The sequence below is a fragment of the Chaetodon auriga genome, chromosome 20, assembly GCF_051107435.1.
Source record: "Chaetodon auriga isolate fChaAug3 chromosome 20, fChaAug3.hap1, whole genome shotgun sequence".
NCBI lineage: Eukaryota > Metazoa > Chordata > Actinopteri > Chaetodontiformes > Chaetodontidae > Chaetodon > Chaetodon auriga.
The window spans coordinates 15,494,636-15,512,326 of NC_135093.1; the positions used below are offsets into that span (position 1 = coordinate 15,494,636).

General features: G+C 41.9%; 1 protein-coding gene across 2 annotated transcripts in view; it reads right to left on the reverse strand.

Moving 5' to 3' along the window:
• Nucleotides 1-3,184: 3,184 nt before the first annotated feature.
• The window catches only part of ca10a (carbonic anhydrase Xa), a 208,847-nt gene continuing 194,340 nt past the window's right edge, over nucleotides 3,185-17,691 (reverse strand). For both annotated transcript variants that reach the window (XM_076760557.1, XM_076760558.1), the window contains 4 exons: nucleotides 12,908-12,980; nucleotides 9,924-10,078; nucleotides 9,456-9,630; nucleotides 3,185-4,052 (listed from right to left, as the gene is read on the reverse strand). In XM_076760557.1, the coding sequence (XP_076616672.1) occupies nucleotides 4,030-4,052; nucleotides 9,456-9,630; nucleotides 9,924-10,078; nucleotides 12,908-12,980 (426 nt within the window). In that variant the 3' untranslated portion in view covers nucleotides 3,185-4,029. The remainder of the gene's footprint in view (nucleotides 4,053-9,455; nucleotides 9,631-9,923; nucleotides 10,079-12,907; nucleotides 12,981-17,691) is intronic.

Sequence of the window (17,691 nt, forward strand, 5' to 3'; positions counted from 1 at the left end):
CTCTTCTCTCAGCCACTGTAATCAAGACGCCTTTGGGCAAGACACTTAACTGTCAGTTGCACTAATGACCAACTGTGGTTGTACTGGGCAGCTCCTTGATATAAATGCATGTAACAGACAGTTGTTGGTGGGGAAAAAGAGGACAAATGCCAGATCAATCTTTCTCGATAAATGATGCTTTAAAAAAAATGAACTTGGTGTAATTGATATCAAACTCCCTCACTTCCAGATGCATTGACTCAAGTATTCCCCTAATTGAATCAAGGAGAAAAGTTTGACTCGACTGCAGCAGGGCTGATTGAAAGCCCCACTGCTGCAAACACATCTGGACAGGTGTGTCTCCAGAGTCGACACACATACGGAGATTTGCACATTTTCGATTTGACTCAGCAGCTGTTCCGCTCCACTGTAGCTCCCCGCGTGCCATTGCCTTATTACGCTCTTATTAATGTAATATCATTAAATGTCCCCCTGAACATCTGAGTGCAGCAATTTATACGCACCTCGTAACGTTCATCCCTTTTGGCAGGGCCAGATAGCGGCCGAGTCTGGAGAGATCTACTGCAGAGTCACGAGGGTTGAACTGATTATTTGTTGGGATGTGGTGGAGCAAGGGTGAGCTGGAGTAGGTGGTTGGGGGGTTGGAGCATTGAATCATTTGGTGTATTTATTATCCATCCTCTAGCTTTGGCTCAATCCTGCATCTCCTACATCAGGTAGAATAATGGCCTCCATAACCTTGGGCGTTGGTGGCCCCTGAGCACTCTCTCCTCAGCCTCCTCTCTTTGCTATCTTTTCATTACAGATCTGTTGGAAAAAAAGCACAGATCAGATTGTGAACGGAAAATGCACATGTGTGCGCGCACTCCCACATGCTCTAAGGCAGTATTTCTCTCCACATCAGGGCTACAAGAAGAGGCATCCTGAATTGATTGGGAGATAATGAAGGAGGGCAGGGAGAGAGGGATCGATGCAGCAGGACCCTGTTGACAGACAATGCAGGGCTGGGTGAATCACTTACACACAAGGCCATGCTGGATGCAAAATCTCTCACGATCTGGGCACGGTTTATGTTCGTATGTGAAGTTTAAATGAATACCTACTGATCATTTTGATTGTTTTTGATAAATATTTCCCGCTGTGGTGAATCTCTTCAAATTTGAGCATTTTGATAGCAGAAAACAGCCCCAGAATGTCAAGAATCCAATGACAACCACAGGATTTTTCTCTCTCTGAAAAGGCATTTACTGTACACCATCTTGGAACGCTAAACCTCTGCAATGAAAAACAGACCAATGAAGGTCTTAAATAAGATTTAGTAGCCCCTTACGGCATGCTAAGGAGGCTGTTTTTGCAGTTTTACAGGCTCCCAGCTATATGAAATAAAACTAATATCCCTGTTAGGAATATCGTAAAAATGAAAGTCAGGACCTATGCATGCAAAAGATAGTAAAATCACCCTGACACTGCGTCCAAATTTGCACTATTAAGTTCTTATAGATGGTAATAGTTTTGGTGTTCGGTTGGTGTGCCTGGTCTCCAACCATAAAATGAAATAATCATTTTGGGATCCTCTTTATGATGAAGACAGGGAGCGCTGTTTATACCTGTATACACAAAAGACTGTGAACATTTGAATAAAGTACATGGACACAAATCATGAACAATCTGCTGCTCTCACATCTTCATTTCTTCTGGAAGGCTTTTCAAAAGGTTTTGGGACTTCCCTGCAGGGATTTGCTCCCATTTAAAGATAACAGCATTAGTGAGGTTGGCCAGTGACATTGAGTGATAAAATCCTCAGTGTGGTTATAGCGAAGTGTCTGAACCCCATTTTCCAACGGGGGCATCTGGGGAGGTGCATCCATCAATTTTTCTAATTTTCTCAAACAGCCTGGAATTCATGCTCACTTTATGCAGTGATTGGCCAGGTGTGCAGAGGCGCAGAAGTCTGGAGCTGCTATTTCCATCACTTTTGTGAGTGACAACTAAGTGCAACACCATAAATCAAAGGGAGTCCTCTGTTATCCCCATTTGAACGCTATTGTCTTTAAACATGTCATTCGACATAGTTTCTCTGACATATAGTGAGGCCTTAAACTTATAAATCATAACATTTTCATGAAATCAAACACACTTTTGACACTACTTATGCTTCCTTTTTTTCGGTATTAGCCATTATATGTATGTACATTCCATAATTACCTTTCTATATAGTATTTTCTATTGTTAGTGGCGGGGCTCGCAATTCCACCGCAGGATTCAAAGCTAGGTTGTGAATGCTAGTTCACATTAAAAGCATTCCACCATCAAAACATAGGGCGGCTTTTATAACAGTAAATGTAGTGTACAGTATTTGTCACCAAGGTAAGCACTGATCTGTCTTCAAAAATGCATTAACTAAACAAGATATGGTAGTTTTTGAGAGTGAATCAGTTTTAAATATTGTAAGGAGTAACAGAACATAAATGTGCAGCCTCAGTGAGTTGCACACTAGACGCCATAGGTAGCAAAGTAGCAGCTCTTATTACTGACCTCTGTTGTTTTATGGAAAACCAACAACATAATAACATAAAATCTGAATGCAGTTACCCATAAAGTCGTGGGGTCTAATTTTTCCTTCTGCTCCCTGTGGATGAGGATCCTCTCGTCCTAGTCCCCTCATGACCGCTGATGTGATCTGAAAGACTATGACAGGTCACGGGCAAGCAAGCCCGACAGAGCTTCCTCTGTTCATGGCTGATAAGCTTCAGCTGTGTCACGCAAACAATGGAAAGAAAGCCAGCTTGTAACACTGCGTCTGTTTCAGCAGGAGGCAATCCCACGCCATTCATTTAGAGGCTCTGTCAAGCAAACACTGCCCTGATATCTGCTTTATGTGATTGGAATCTCTGAGCAATGCTTTTCGCTGTGATGCCAGTGTTATTGAGCATGCCTCTGAGGAGGAGTATTGACATATCAACACATTTAATGTGGAACAGTACAAAACAGGTACAATAAGTCAGATCCTCATATAGTGAAGCATTTTGCAAAGTTAACTTCCAGACACATTTATTGGGCTGATAACATTACTCAAACACAGTGTATGACCATTGTAAACAATAAAACAGAAAAAAAGGCATCAGCTCAGACTGAGAACTGCTCCAGACTTCAAAATTCGCCAAGCTTTTAAAATTCTCAACTTTTTGTCTTTTTTTTTTTTAAAATCCTCTTTATATATCTTTTGAATGTTAATTCATTACTTTTCTTTACATATTCATTTTTCTGCAATATTGATAATTATAATATGTACAAACGAGGCCAAGACACTGGTTGCTCTGAGGCCGTAAGAAAGCCTGTAAATATTTGCTTGTCTCCCATGACATGACTCTAGTTTTGGAAAATGACACGGTAAGGCTGTGCTCCCTCTCTGTTGGTTTTGCTGATTGCATGCCTGTTTGGTGACTGTAATGAAACGTCCGTGTGAGTGCTGTTGACCACTTCGTCTTGACTGGCAGGATGGGGGCAGTGACTTAGTCCTTGGATTTTCCCACTGATAGCAACAATTTTATGTACAAAGGCTTTAAAGTCCCAACGTTGTCCTATTGGTTGGGAGGCTATCAAATAAATGCTTCCACGTTATTTTTTTTTAAGTTTCTTTCCACGTGTCTCTTTTTTTTTTTTTTTTTTTTTTTTTTTTGGTTTTCTCCCAAAAAAGTATTGGTATCAAAATGTCCATATAGATATAGTTGTACAGTGGGGGAGAGGGCTTGTTAGCATGTGTTAAATCAAGGGTTCAAACTGTTCTCAATGTATGAAAAGAATCTCTTTGCTCTCAGTGCAAAGTTCCTTAATTCGTATAATGTCCAGTGTTGTTTGTCTTTATACAATGCCATGAAGTAATTGATGAGATGCAGCCTTAAGCCCGGTTTCACATCTCTGCTCCCTCCATCCTCCATCCTCCATCCTCCCCTCCTGCCCCTCGCCTCGTCCCGCTCCCGCTCCCACTCTCCATCTCTGACACTCATCTCCATGCTCATCCAAGGGAGGCTACTTTAGCAACCACTCGTTCACTGGAAGAGAGGAGAAGGACAGGAGTGAGAATTCTGATTTATATATGCAGCACTCTCCACAGTTCAACTGGTCTCTGGCATTATTCACCTCCACCCTACCCTACACCATATTTCTTCTTTAGCCATAAAATACAACTTTAAAGTAATGGCACTTGAGTGAATGTGCCTGGGTGTGTGGTGGTAGGTGGGTGGGAGTGGGGTGGTGGTGGTGGTGGTGGTGGTGGGGGGGGGGGGTGAATTGGCAGCATTATGTTTTGAGTGGCAGCCTTGACAGAAAATTATACGCAAGGCAAGGAGGTGCCAAGAACACGAGTAAACATTGTAATTCGATTTTAAAAAAGTGCCTCGCTGTTATGTGAGAGGGAATTTATTGGAGTGTGTTATCATAATCATATTTCTTTAATCAGGTGCTGAAAATAAAAAAAGTAAACACACACACACATTTGCACAGCATGATGGGCTCCCCAGCCTTCCTGATTTCCCATTCAGCTACCCTGATGATCACCTCTCTGGGGAGGGGAAGAGAGTGTCTTGCTGCTCCCACTCAAAAGGTTGACCTTACACAAATCACCAAGCAGATGTAGTTTCCCTTTTAATGAGACCCCCCCCCCCCCCCACACACACACACCTCATCTCTCCACTTTATCTTCAAGGTCTTTAAATATCTGAACAATTAAATAAACAAGTCTGCTTCACTGTGTTTGTGTTTGCTCTCAGAGGGTCTCCGGTGAATGCGTTTATTTGGCGATCAGGAGGGTCTGAGGTGGGTGGAGAGGGATGAAATCTCCCCACAACTGCTGCACGGAATAAGAATTTCATCTTTGAAGGGGGAGGGGGTGGAGTAGAGCAGAACAGAGAAGGAATGAGAGAGAGAGAGAGATGCAGACAGAAAGACAATCATGGCATGTGTTGGCCACAGGGCAGTAAATCCTGAGCAAAAAAAAAAAGAATAGCAGGGACTGGGGCTACCTCTCCTATTAACATATTTATGCTTCAGGAGTGAAACTCAACATTCTATGCCACAGTAGCCCATGATATGTTGGCTGAAACAGAGGAGCAGAGATGACAGACTGCAGCAACACCTCCTAGGTTGCAGTGAGCTGTGACATGCCAGTTTTCAGCCTCCCAAAAGCCAGATCTGTCAGTCAGTGCCAAACAGGTGTTCTGACTGTCCAGCCAGCTGACTTTCTACTACCTCTTTTTTCCCCTCCTTCTCTTTAGCACATCAGTCGGCACTCCACATTTTATCAACCTTCAGCTGAGTCCCAGCTCAGCACTCAAATTTGATATTAAGTTTATTAATTATAATGGCGAGCGTAGATCAAGAAATAATCCCTTGGAATTTATGTGGATGTCGTATCTAAAACAAATTACTTCAGGGGCATTCGGCAGCAATATTACCTCCTGAAGCTGAGAGTTTGGTGAGTAATAATTTATCACGCTCACTGACCAAAAATTATATCTTTTCAGTTGCTTGTCAGAAGTTTACTGGATGAAAATAGTTTTGAATTCAAAATGATATTAGCTGCAGGGACTGCTACAGCTTTGAGTTTAGTAAATTAATGCCTCTATAGAGAATTGAGGTGAGACCTTCCCCTGCAATGTATTTTAAAGTTCTATTCTGATTTATTACAACTTGGGTTTTATTTGTGTAGTTTTTGGCCACCATTCTATGGGTACCGGTAATAATTATTTCTCAGACACAGGGTGTCTGCTTGACATCTAACAAAGTGGGAGGACACTCTGAAGCAGTCAGTGGCATTTAATTAATGAACTGCCCACCCATTACATTGTAAACTCAACAAACATAGAAAAGAAACATGCCCCTAACTCACTTACCCCTTGTAACTTGAAGTTGTGTGAGATATGCCGATGCTTTCAAGGCACCATTACTGTACAGAACTTCCATTCATGACATCTCCACCTCAAAGATGAATTCGCACAACTTTAACACTTTTTTTCTGTCCTTCTTCCTTATCGGGAGTCTAGCTGAAGGGGTGGTTTTCTCATTCGACCACAGTGAGTGACAGTAGCTGTCCTGCTAGTGACAGCTGCTCCAGCCAGCCACCTCTACAGCAATCTGCTATCTGTGTGTGTTGGTACCGTAGGTGCATTCAACAGATGACGTTGGTTTTGTCTGTACTGTCCACCTGTCCACCGCTTAACATTTACAAAAGGAACTGACTCCTTGGACAATACCTGGTGCTGTCCTGTTTCATGAGAACACTGTCTCCTGGGTTCAGCAAAGGTAGATTTCTCAGCTTGTTCCTGCGGTTGTGGAGGTATGTTAGTCTCTGCTTGGCAGCTGCATCTGCTTGCCTGATTTCTTCTTGTCTGGCCAGTATGGGTCTAAGTTCTCAGACAGTGTGGATAATGTTGTCCAGATTTTCTGACCCATCAGCAGCTCCGCAGGACTGACTTCAGTAGAAGAAGAAGGCGTGATATTGTCTGTCATCACAGCCAGGAGGAGATCTTCCTAAGAATCCCTCTTGCCACAGGTACAGCCCTCTTGGCCTGTCCATTACTCTTGGAATAATGTGGACTACATGTTAAAAAAAATCATACTTCTCACTGAACTAGTGGAGGTCACTTATCACTTACTAGCTCTTCTGGAATACCATACAGTGCAAACATTTTCTATGATCTAGCTACTGGTTGCCACTTGTAGCTGTAAGATCTACCTATGTACCTGGAATCTGATACCACCAGGTAGGACTGCCTTGCTTACTCACACAGATCTACACCTACTTTTTACCATAGTCTGGAAGGTAACACAGTTACAGTTAGCAGTAGCTCACAGTTTTCCATTTCTTACTGTGCTGCTGCAGCAGGCTGTTTGAGCCTAGCATCAGTCAACACCACAGTGGGCCTAGTAACATCATAGAAGGAGAGTACAGTTGCAGATGCTAAGGCAAACTTGACCCTCTGGAAGGTGGTCTGCTGTGCAGGTCCCTAGGACCATTCCACTTTCGCCTTCAGAGGTTTGTAGAGTGGTTATTCTGCTGTAGGGAGCTCTTGGATGAATCTGGTCATGTAGTTGACATTCAAAGAAACTACTTGGGAACCAATATGTTCTGGGGTTGTGGGAAATATTTTACCAGGCGTGACATGATTTCCTGGACCTGGGACCATAGCGGCACACCACTCTGTTGGTTGTGCCACCTTCTGAATGATTTCCTTCTTTTACAATCGGTGCACTTCCTTTACTGGAGGCAGTAGTGCACATCTAGCAGTGTGCACTGTGTATGGCTGAGCCTCCTCCATGAGAATGATTATAACAGGCTCAGTCTTTTTTCAGCAACCTCCTCAGACTGGTGCACTTGCTGGATAACTTGTGCTAGTATCAAGCAGTGAGGTGAAATGTCTGAGACAAATACTTATTTTTGATGCACACTACCAGTTTATCAGGGATGTTAACATCTCTTGTGTTGTCAAACTCACAGCTAGCTCACATAGAGCCCTTATGTATGCTTCTGCTTTCTCTCTGGGTAGCTTGTTCCGCTGATTAAAGGACACCTTTTCATGTAGTAGATTCCATCTTGGAATGAAGTAGTTGTCGAATTTCTTCAAAATGGTGTTGCAGTCTTTCCTGTGTTCCTCCTCTTCTTTGCAGCTTTGCTGCCAATGGCATTGATGAACGAGCAGACCTTGACTTGCCTGTCCTCTCTGTTTAGCTTGGTAGTGGTCGTTGAAGCATGAGAATCTTTGCTTTTGTTTCAGCCATTCTCTCAGGCTGGCAAACTTAAATTTAGGATTATATTTTGATATGTTGATCAATTCCTCTTCTGAAACCATGTAATGTCTGCTTGACAATGTCTGGAACAGTCAGCATTTAATGAACATACTCCCTGGCCATTATAGTGTCGACACTATGGACACACAAAAAAACACATCCTCCTAACTTCTCGTACCTTGAAGTCTTGTGGCATATGTTGATGCCTTCAAGGCACCATTACCGTGTAGGAACTTCTAACCATTACACAGAGTGACACCATTAAAAGAAGTCTGATGGGGTAAGAAACACAAGCAGACGATCAGATTGGCTTTAAACAAACCCCCAGGTTGGTCATACAGAGCAAAAGGCAGTAAAATGTTATAGACCATATTCACCGTCTTATGGTTGTACCCCAATGTTCCCATGGATTTTCACTTTCCATTGTCTTTTCAGTTGATGATCAATCAGGCATCAGTGAAATGAGAACGATTTGTCAGAATCCCGACATTTAAGTGACTTGCAACCTGGACCCCGTCAATGCGACGTTATCCTTTCGATAACATTGGAGCTTCCCACCCTCAGCTTGATGTCAAAGTAAAATAGCTGCCACGTCAGTGTGGTCCAGATGAGTCAAAAATCTAACCAAATAAACAAAATAGCTTGTGCAGTTGTATGTAAAAATATATTTTATAAGAATTTTACGAAAAGAAATTTAAGAAACCAGTAGATGAATATTATTTTTTTTCCATCTAGTCAGTAGATAAAATAAGCTAAAACTTTATGTTAATGCATTTTATTCTTGTATTTATCTTTTACTATCTCTCACACCATAATTTTCCCTTTTTTGACTTGTTCACATTAACCTAAAAGTATAAAGCTCTATGCTTCTTTTTACACTACATTTTAATCATTTATCCAAATATATTATTTACTAATGATATTATATAATTTGGACTTATGTGATTTATCGCCTTTTCATCAGTTTTGGGGCTCCATCTAGCCAGAGTACAGCGTCACGTCAAAAACTATTAGCACTTTGTCCGTCGTTGTAGCATATATATACAGTATATATACAGTGTGTGTGTGTGTGTGTGTGTGTGTGTGTGTGTGTGTGTGTATATATATATATATATATATATATATATATATATAGCATCTCAGAAGAAGCATCTCAGAAGTGGCATGATAATAAGGGGTAATACAATGGGAATACAACAGGATTTACACCAAAAATCAATATGTTTTTACCCATGTAATCACCATGGTATTACCCCAGCTACTCGAACTAAAGTGGTTTAGATAATCTTCCTAAACTGATGGCTTCTTTACAGCCTAGCTGATCAACCTCTATGCTTGAGTGCATATTACATATCGCAGTCAAGCATGGAGTCATTAGCAGCGGCGTTGCTGTGCTCCCACGTCTCTGAAAATACTTTGTTGAGCACAAACAAATAAACAAAATGATGGCCAACTATGAACATAAGACCCAAGTTGTAGCAAACCTGAAATTCCCCTTTTAGTAAAATGTTGAGAAAACTTGTTAATATTATTTGCAAAATAGTGTTGCCTGATGGAAATACAGATGGATGATTAGACATAATTCTTATATGAAATAGAAATGAATATGAAAATAGAAATAAGATGGAGAAGGCAGAGATAACATGGTAGTTGGGTGAGTGAGTTTCTACCTCGGTATTGGAGCTTCTGAGCCCTGTTGTTGGGGCAGTCTTTGCCCTGCATGCTGAAGTTAATATTGGTGCGGATGCAGCGGTTGTTCAGCGGCTGGACTGGGCGGACGTTGTCGCTCATGCTCAAGAAGATCTGAGATGGCTGATTCTGGCTCAGCAGCCTCAAGGAGTGCATCTTGAGATGACGCCAGAGACGGGGAGAGAGAAAAGAAGCCATTGAGAAAAAGCTGGCCAAAGCATAATGGAAATGTGAGCCAGGCATTTTGATCCACTGCATCATTTTACTTTCCAGGCAGAACTGCATGGACGATTAGACAAAAGAAGAGCTGAGAAAGTTTTGGAATAAAGGCCTCGGTGCTGGGCTGACATGTTTCACTGGCAGAGCAATAGTTAAAGAGAAAATCCTCAGCTGAGACAGAAAGTTTCCAGTGAATTCTGGGAGTTTTTGGATTAGTGACTTAGGCTCACCTGCATGCGTGTGAGGTACACAGGCTTGTTCATCAGGATCCATGTAGCTGTCTCAAAGCATGGAGGTATGGTCATTGATCCATCATATGTGATAAAACTACTTGTTTCCGGGTAAATCTCCTCTATGTTCAGGCCGGTCAGTAGATACGCATCATCTGTAGAAAGCAAAGCACAGTTTCAAAAAACAAAAATTATTTTATTTTTTTGTTTGTTCTTTCTCTAATTGTCTTGCGGCAGCCTTTGAAACCCTGATCCCCACGTTGAGAACCAGTGCATTAAAGCATCAGCTAGCCCTGATCTAGGACATCATTTTACATATCACGCCCCAGGAAAGTTTTAAATCACTCATATCTTCAATCAGTTTGTTATAGAAGAGTTTTGAAAAACTGTGGTGGAACATAACTAAGCACATTTACTCCAGTACTAAAGTACAAATGTGAGGTACCTGGAGTATTTCTTTTCTATGCTACTTTATAATTAACAGCTATTTAATAATTGATTACTTTAAATAAAATACTTATTAACTTCTTTATACTCCAATGGCAACTCAAGTTTCTTTTCAGATAAAGATTTTACACAAAAAAAATATTTGCTTCTAAAACATGACTCGTTGGATTTAATCACAGAAAGAGCTGGCTTCACCTCAACCAGGTGAAAAACCAAATTCCTGCTGAACGTAATGACACAATGTCACATGAAAACCTCCAAACATGCAAATCAGAAACTTCAGGAACTAGGTTGATATGGCAAAATTGTTGGCAAACCGTTGCCTCTTTGCATCGTCATGCAGTTACAAAGCAACGTTGAATCATTTGGAGTTGTCTTTGAGCCCACCTAATGAATGTAAATCCAATATTCACTCTTTTTCCAACTCCTGAGGGAAACATCTGTCTCTTTAGCTGCTCACTAACTGTATTTGTTTGCGATTTAGTGTTGAGCAGGGAGTGTACAGCCTTTTTACAGCTTTCTCTGAAAACAGCTGCCTGCTGCTGATGCTGTTGCTGCTGCTGCTGCTGCTGCTGGAAACTGCACCATGAGACCAGTGAGAGTGAACCAAATCGGTAAAGCTGTGAACCTGACACCTAAAAAATGAGCTGAAAGTTACTATAATGCTCATTAAAGAGGAGCAGAGCTGCAGATTGAGGTGACAGCTCTCTGTAGGTTCATCACTATTAGCGACACCTTTCACGCTGTCATTAGATAAATTGGAATTACATGCATAAAATATCAATTACTGCTGTTTAAACTGGATGCTGAGTTATGATTTCCCTTGATATGTACATAATCGCTGTCCCCAAAAACGACGTTTTCCTTGGAAGCTGTGAGTTACCAGACACATCCTCCTCTTAATGTGCAGCCTGTAAACTCAACCCCTCTACTACTCATCAAGCACTGAGTTCATCTGTCATAACACATTTTTCTCACTTCTTATTTCACATATCATTTACTGTTCCTTGAATGGCAGGCAAAACCTCTTTTATCTAAACTGTCTCCACTGTCAGGACTCTAATTAGACAGACTGCGTCTCTCTCTTTCTTCCTCTTCACACTCCAGTAGCATAATCTCAGTAACTTGTCATCTGTTGGGCCTCTTTTGACAAATTGACTACCTATTGTGATGAGGTCACTGTGGTGGATGACAGCGTCTCGCAAGCAATAAGGGGAAAATATTAATAAAAAATAATAAACATGATAGGCTTAATTTGAGAAAATCCCCATAAAAAGCTTCTCTGATCCTCTCTATATGCTATCACCATTCCACCTACAACATGTGCATGCGAGGAGTAGCTCTGTTGCTCATCTTTGATCGTGCGGCTGAAATAAATAATTCTCTTTGGATGGTGTGTATGCGTGTATTTTGTGCTTGGGTGTTTGTGCATACATGCTTTTAAAAAAAGCAACGGGCCAGCAGAATTCCTGGCGGTGAGAGGTATGTGCATAAGGATTCATAAGCATGAGGGCGGTGTGTGACTGTGAGTCTGTGTGTCTGTGTGTGTGTGAGACAGCATGTGTGACACGGTGTATCTGAGAGAGTTTTGACAGCTGTCAGAATCCATGCTCCTCTCCAGCAGCTCCAGCTGGGCGCGGAGGAACCCCCTCGACTGCCCTTTTAGCCTGCAGCCTCCTGCCTCTGACACTCCTCCAAGCCACAAGGGGTCAGTGCATTTATCTGCTCCCCCCATTAATCCAATTATTTGTCTCTTTTTTCAAGATAGCCTCGGGCAATCTCAGTGCCGATACTGCCTTTCCAGTATGGCAGTCTGGCAGAGGGAAACCTCTGGAGAGCGGCTGTCGACTGCTGCCTAACATGCTACCTCACCAACAGCCTCCTCCAGCTATCAAGAGTTGCCATGGAGGCATCTCACCATCCCCGTCCTGCAGCATCCCTTAACTTACCAATTTGAAATGAAACAATGATCCTTTAAAAGTCCAGTGCGTAGTATTTCCTCACAATGTCTGAGCCCGGCCTGTATGTCAGTGCATCATAAATTTAGGCCAACGTTAGCGGCTCTGTCCTGCTCTGTTGCATTTGGGAAGTTTACACTCCAGTGACCACAGCCAAACTCAGTTATCTCAGATAGAGTGACATTCGCCAGACACATTAATCAGTCCTCATCATAAAACTACACAATACAATAGAGCAATAAAGCTTGAATCTAACCTCTGTGTTGCTTGTCCAAGTGTGTAAGCTAAGCAGTAAAACAGGCCTGTGTATGATTTTCCGATCATAATGTTCATACTTGGACCAGTTAACTCGCTCTGCAATGCAATACAAGAACAGTGCTGTTTTCTCTTTTGTCTCTGTCTTCTGTATTAATCATCAGCTGTTGACTTGAGTTCATGTATGTAGCCATTAATTGCATGTTTAAGACCACTTTGCAGGTTTCTGGTTTCAAAATGAGTCAGTTTGAAACATTAAAAAGACAAGTGGAGACCTAATTAGCGCAGATGGTTACACATTTATATTACTTCATAGCCACTTACTTTTATATGTTATTCTTGTGATGGTGTCTCTGTTCAGCATTCGATTCAGGAATGAATTTGACGTCTCAGCAATCTGGATTAAAAGAGAAAGAGAGAGTGAAGAAGGGTGAGGTTGAGGTTTTTAAAAAAAGGACTGATCATGCAATGAATTGAGAGCCCATCTAAAATTAAAAAAAAAAAAAAAGAAAAAGAAGAATCTACTCAGTTCGGTACTTTAAAGGATAATGCAAGTTAATCTATCACCTTTAATGCGCATGTAATGTCAAAACCCACTGATGTATTTTGCACAGTCAGAAGCTCCTGCACTCTCTTGTACCGCTGCTTTGCCTTCTGGAAAACAAAGGTTCCCACTGTTTTCGGGAAACCATTAAAAACAGCTCACAGACACACACTGCTGCCATGACAAAACACAATCCATCTTTTTAAATAGCCAATACATTGTATTCTTGTCCTAACATGACTTCGTAATGGATCAAAACAAGTTTTATACTTTCAGAGCTGAGTGCGCAAAGATCATTGGAAAAGCAAAGATTTTACAAAGACGTAACAGAAATGTAAAAAGTGAACAACTAGCTGCGCGTTAAAGTCATGTTACAGGCATATTTTGGAGCTAGAGTCAGTCCAGTCTATAGCTTCATACTTAAAACACATAAATGATGCTCGAAAGAAAAATTAATAACAAGAAGGACAGCAGTATGATAAGCTTGATGTATGACAGCTGCTACATTGGCATTTTCCTGTAAATAAAGAACAATTTCAATACAATAGTCATTCAATCTGTAGCTCATAGGCAATGGAAACTGTAATTTGCACACTGTTACGTAAAGAGGACTGGCGGATAATTCACTTTGTCATCTACTGTTGACTAAATATTGTGACTGTATGAACCAGTTACTGTCGCTGTTGTTTTCAAGCCTCTGAAATTACATCTTAAATTTCTACTACACATGTAGCAGTGCTACTCGTGGCTCGTAAACTAGACCAAACAGCTTGCGTTGTTTCTATAAGAAACTATTCCAATTACACTTTCCTGCATCTCTGATTCTGTCACTGAGCCACATCTGTCCTATGTCTCCCCGTTCAGCTTATAGAGACCAGCTACATTCTCTCATCTCTCTGCCAGATTGTCAGTGTTGCTGTTCTGCTATTGTCGTCCAGCTGTTCCGCTTCCCCGTTCCTGCCTGTTCTCTGGACTCTGTGCCTGCCTGCCAGCTACCTGTTCAGAAAACCTGTTACCTGTCTATGACCTGCCTCCTGCCAAACCCCTACGATTTGGACTCCCGTCACCTTGCTCAACTGCAAACCAGTTTCCAATTTCCAACCCTCTGAACCACCAGATTAACAATTAACATCATATGATTTTTGCATACATATATGCATTCATACATCACACACACAAACATGTATTGTGAAACTGATTCTAACCATATGGTTAAGTACACATCCTACACATAAGTGTTGGTGTTAATTGATGAGAAAGTGTTATAAAGAAGCGTACAGAACTAAACTGAATTTATGTTACACCACGGTGACTCTTAGACTCAGCCATCTGGCTCACTGATGTACAAATGGTTTTCTGCCTGCTTGTAACCAGTTGTACAACATTTTACAGTTTCCCCAACAGTGGATGCTTGAAAGAACAGCTGATAAGCATTAAGATGACATTTCTTTTCAACAGCTGTGCAGGGTATTAGGACACAAAGGCTGTTACAGAGCACACAGTTATAGTAGGCATGCAGATAATTGGTGAAACGGGCTTGATGACAATGGAAGGAGCCTAACAGGACAATAGCACGCGTGGCGCTCTGGGCTGTAATTGGTTGGAGCTGTTTATTGTGTGGATTTTCCATTAGCTGTCCAGGAAACACATGCTGCTACAGACCAACAACAAAAGCATTCACTGTCATATGGAAGCCACATTGCAGCCTTGTTTCACTCATTATATTCAATCACACAATGAAGCTGGTCTGGTGAAATCAACTCTGGATTAGCTGAATGAGAGCATCATTAACATTATGTTAACAAGTCTTAGGATACTGTGAGGTAAAACACATTATTCTTTTTGTCCAATCTGGCCACCATGATGACTTGGTGACCACAGAGACTTCAACTGAAACTAGTCACTTAACCGCACCACATTAACTGCCACCAAAAGCTGAAGAGCCACTTTTAATTCCTGCCTGTGCTGCTCTGCTTGACCGACTCCATTGTTTGGTGAAGTCTGAGAAGTGTAGAGCTGTTCCCAACTCTGAGACACACTCGCTAATAGCTGAGGGAAGCACCTCACACTTCACGTCCACCCCCGCGCCCTTCTTTGAGTCCACTCTGCCTTCCTCCCCACTCCATCCATCCCTCACTCATGCTAGTTGGACTTCACAACTTTAATTGTCAAGATGTCTTTGGGCAAAGTGATTAAAAAGAGATGTGCTTGTCCTCCCCCTCCCTTCACTGCAACCTAAATTACTTAGTCTTTGACCTGTTCCCTGCGCTCTTCAGGCAGGAATTATGCGTTTACCAGCCACTCATGCTGCTCGCTAGTTTTCCCACTTTCTGTCTCTCTCATTTAATCTTTTCCTGGAAACGCACCTGAGGGGATTCAGTCAATCTGTCTCCTCGCTTCCAGAAATGTCTGCACATTAGGTGTGAGAAAAGTACATACTTAGCACCATATGGCTGAATGTCGATCAGATGTAAGACAACCACACGACGCAGATTCACATATTTCTTGCTGTTACATCCATCGACAATCAAACGAGTGAAATGGCCTTGCATTTGCTATAAAAGCCTGTGCCAGTGTCTATTGTGGGTCTGGTTTTCACGAAGGTCCCCGCATAGCTGCAGTCACCCACTGCTGCCCTTAATGGTGGCTCACGACTCCATGCCTAGAATGGGGGCCCTTCCTGGAACTATGAGTCACAGCGATGGGATCGGAAATCTAACAAGGCCTTGGAAAGCGTGAGTCACCGAAAAGCGAGAAAATCGAGCTTCTGCTGTGAGAGAGATGTGGCTAATTAGCACCTGTCTGCTCAGTGGTACTACTGAGGAGCCTGACCTGGTGAAACATGCTTAAGATAGTGGGAGCAGAGAGACGTTAGCAGATAACCAGCTGGAGTGCAGTAGGGTGGGTGCGTGAGTGGGTGGCAGGTAAGTGTGTGCCTGATCATGTAATCTCTTCGGATATTACCAAAACTTTCGGACATGTGGGCATTAACAAAATTGCCTTCCCCTGGACTTCACTACTTCTGAATTAGCACTGCTGCAATGTCTTTTAATGAAGGTCGAGCTGGAGTATTCATCCAAAGCTTAATGAAAAGGGATAAATGTAATACCTTATATTTGGGAGAGTGGAGCAAAGGTATGGTCTCATTTTGCTGTGAGTGGAAGCATGCTGCCGTCTGACTGGCTGAGACTGATTGGAAAGTGTCTGAAGTGCAGCTTTAAAAAAGGACTTCTTGGAAGTACTATATTATGAATACAGTGTATAGAGCCCCTGCTCTAAACAAAGAGTCTGATCCCTAATCCCTCCCAAAACAAAGTGAAAAGTGGGAGCTGTTGTGTGTGCCTCTGTGTGTGGAAGTAAAACTCTCTTTCATTTTCTGCATAGAAAATGTCAGGTGACAGTTGGAGCTCCTCCAAGGCTCGGCTAGACGTACAACCCTACTAATTTAATTAACAGAACATAATACTGTGTTAGAAAACATGATACAAGCCTGTGCGCACAGAAACAAAAGTAAAGAAGTGAACTATGACTTCTGATGTGCATTTTATTAAGAAACATTAAACCACTGAGCATAAAATTCTGTTAGTGCACCACTAACAATGAGTAGGAGCTTGAGATTGCACTATTGATGAGGGGTTTTGAATTCACGACATCTCATTCATGACTCTGACTGGCTTCTTCGTATTTAGGGCTATCTGCCATGCCAAACTGATGTAAGCTGGAATGATGACAATAATGAATTTATACTGGGGAAACTGTCCCCCCACTTCAATTTGGGCAGCAGAAGATGCTTCTGGTTCCTACAGTATTTTTTTTTACCACTGGAAATCCCTATTTCATCGTTTTCTGTTAGGGATGCTCCTCAACAGAGAAACAGAGTCTCCATATGTTTGCTTTTTAGCCATTACTTTGAATCATTTATCAACTTTGCCTCTGAGAAATCATGTATGTTTATTTTATGTTATGGTTTGAGTATTAACCCAGTTCAAATTATCCTTAGCTGCTGTAGCTACAGAGAAGAGGCTACAAACAAAGTCTTGCACCTTTTGCTTTATATTAAATAACCAGATTTCTTTTTGTAACACAGGCTCCCATTTTCTTTAATTTCTGAATTGATGAATGTCAGAAAATTTGCCTACTGTTGTGCATAAAATATGCATGGCACCTTTAAGATGTAATAAGTACATTTGTAAATAATAACACATGAACAGTCTCTTTTTAATTTTTTTGGCCGTGCAGAGCTGTATGCTGCTGTTACAGGGTCATTTCCTCTGGCTGTCGTACACAGCAGCAACACCTGCTGCACTCCACTTTCAAAGCCCAGCTCCTCCATGTCCTCCGACACACTCTCCTGCTGTTTCGAGGGGGGAGTCGAGGAGGGTTGACCTAGGTCAGCTTCTCCTCTGTCTCTTCAAGACTGAATGATGGTCCCATTGACATTGGGGAGCTAATTAGCAGTTAGCCGCTGAACTTTTCAGGCTAGTGCACACAGCGCTGAGGACGACGGCTGTCTCTTTGATCTTTGAGCCTCTCATTCAAGATGGAGACCTCTCATACACAACAG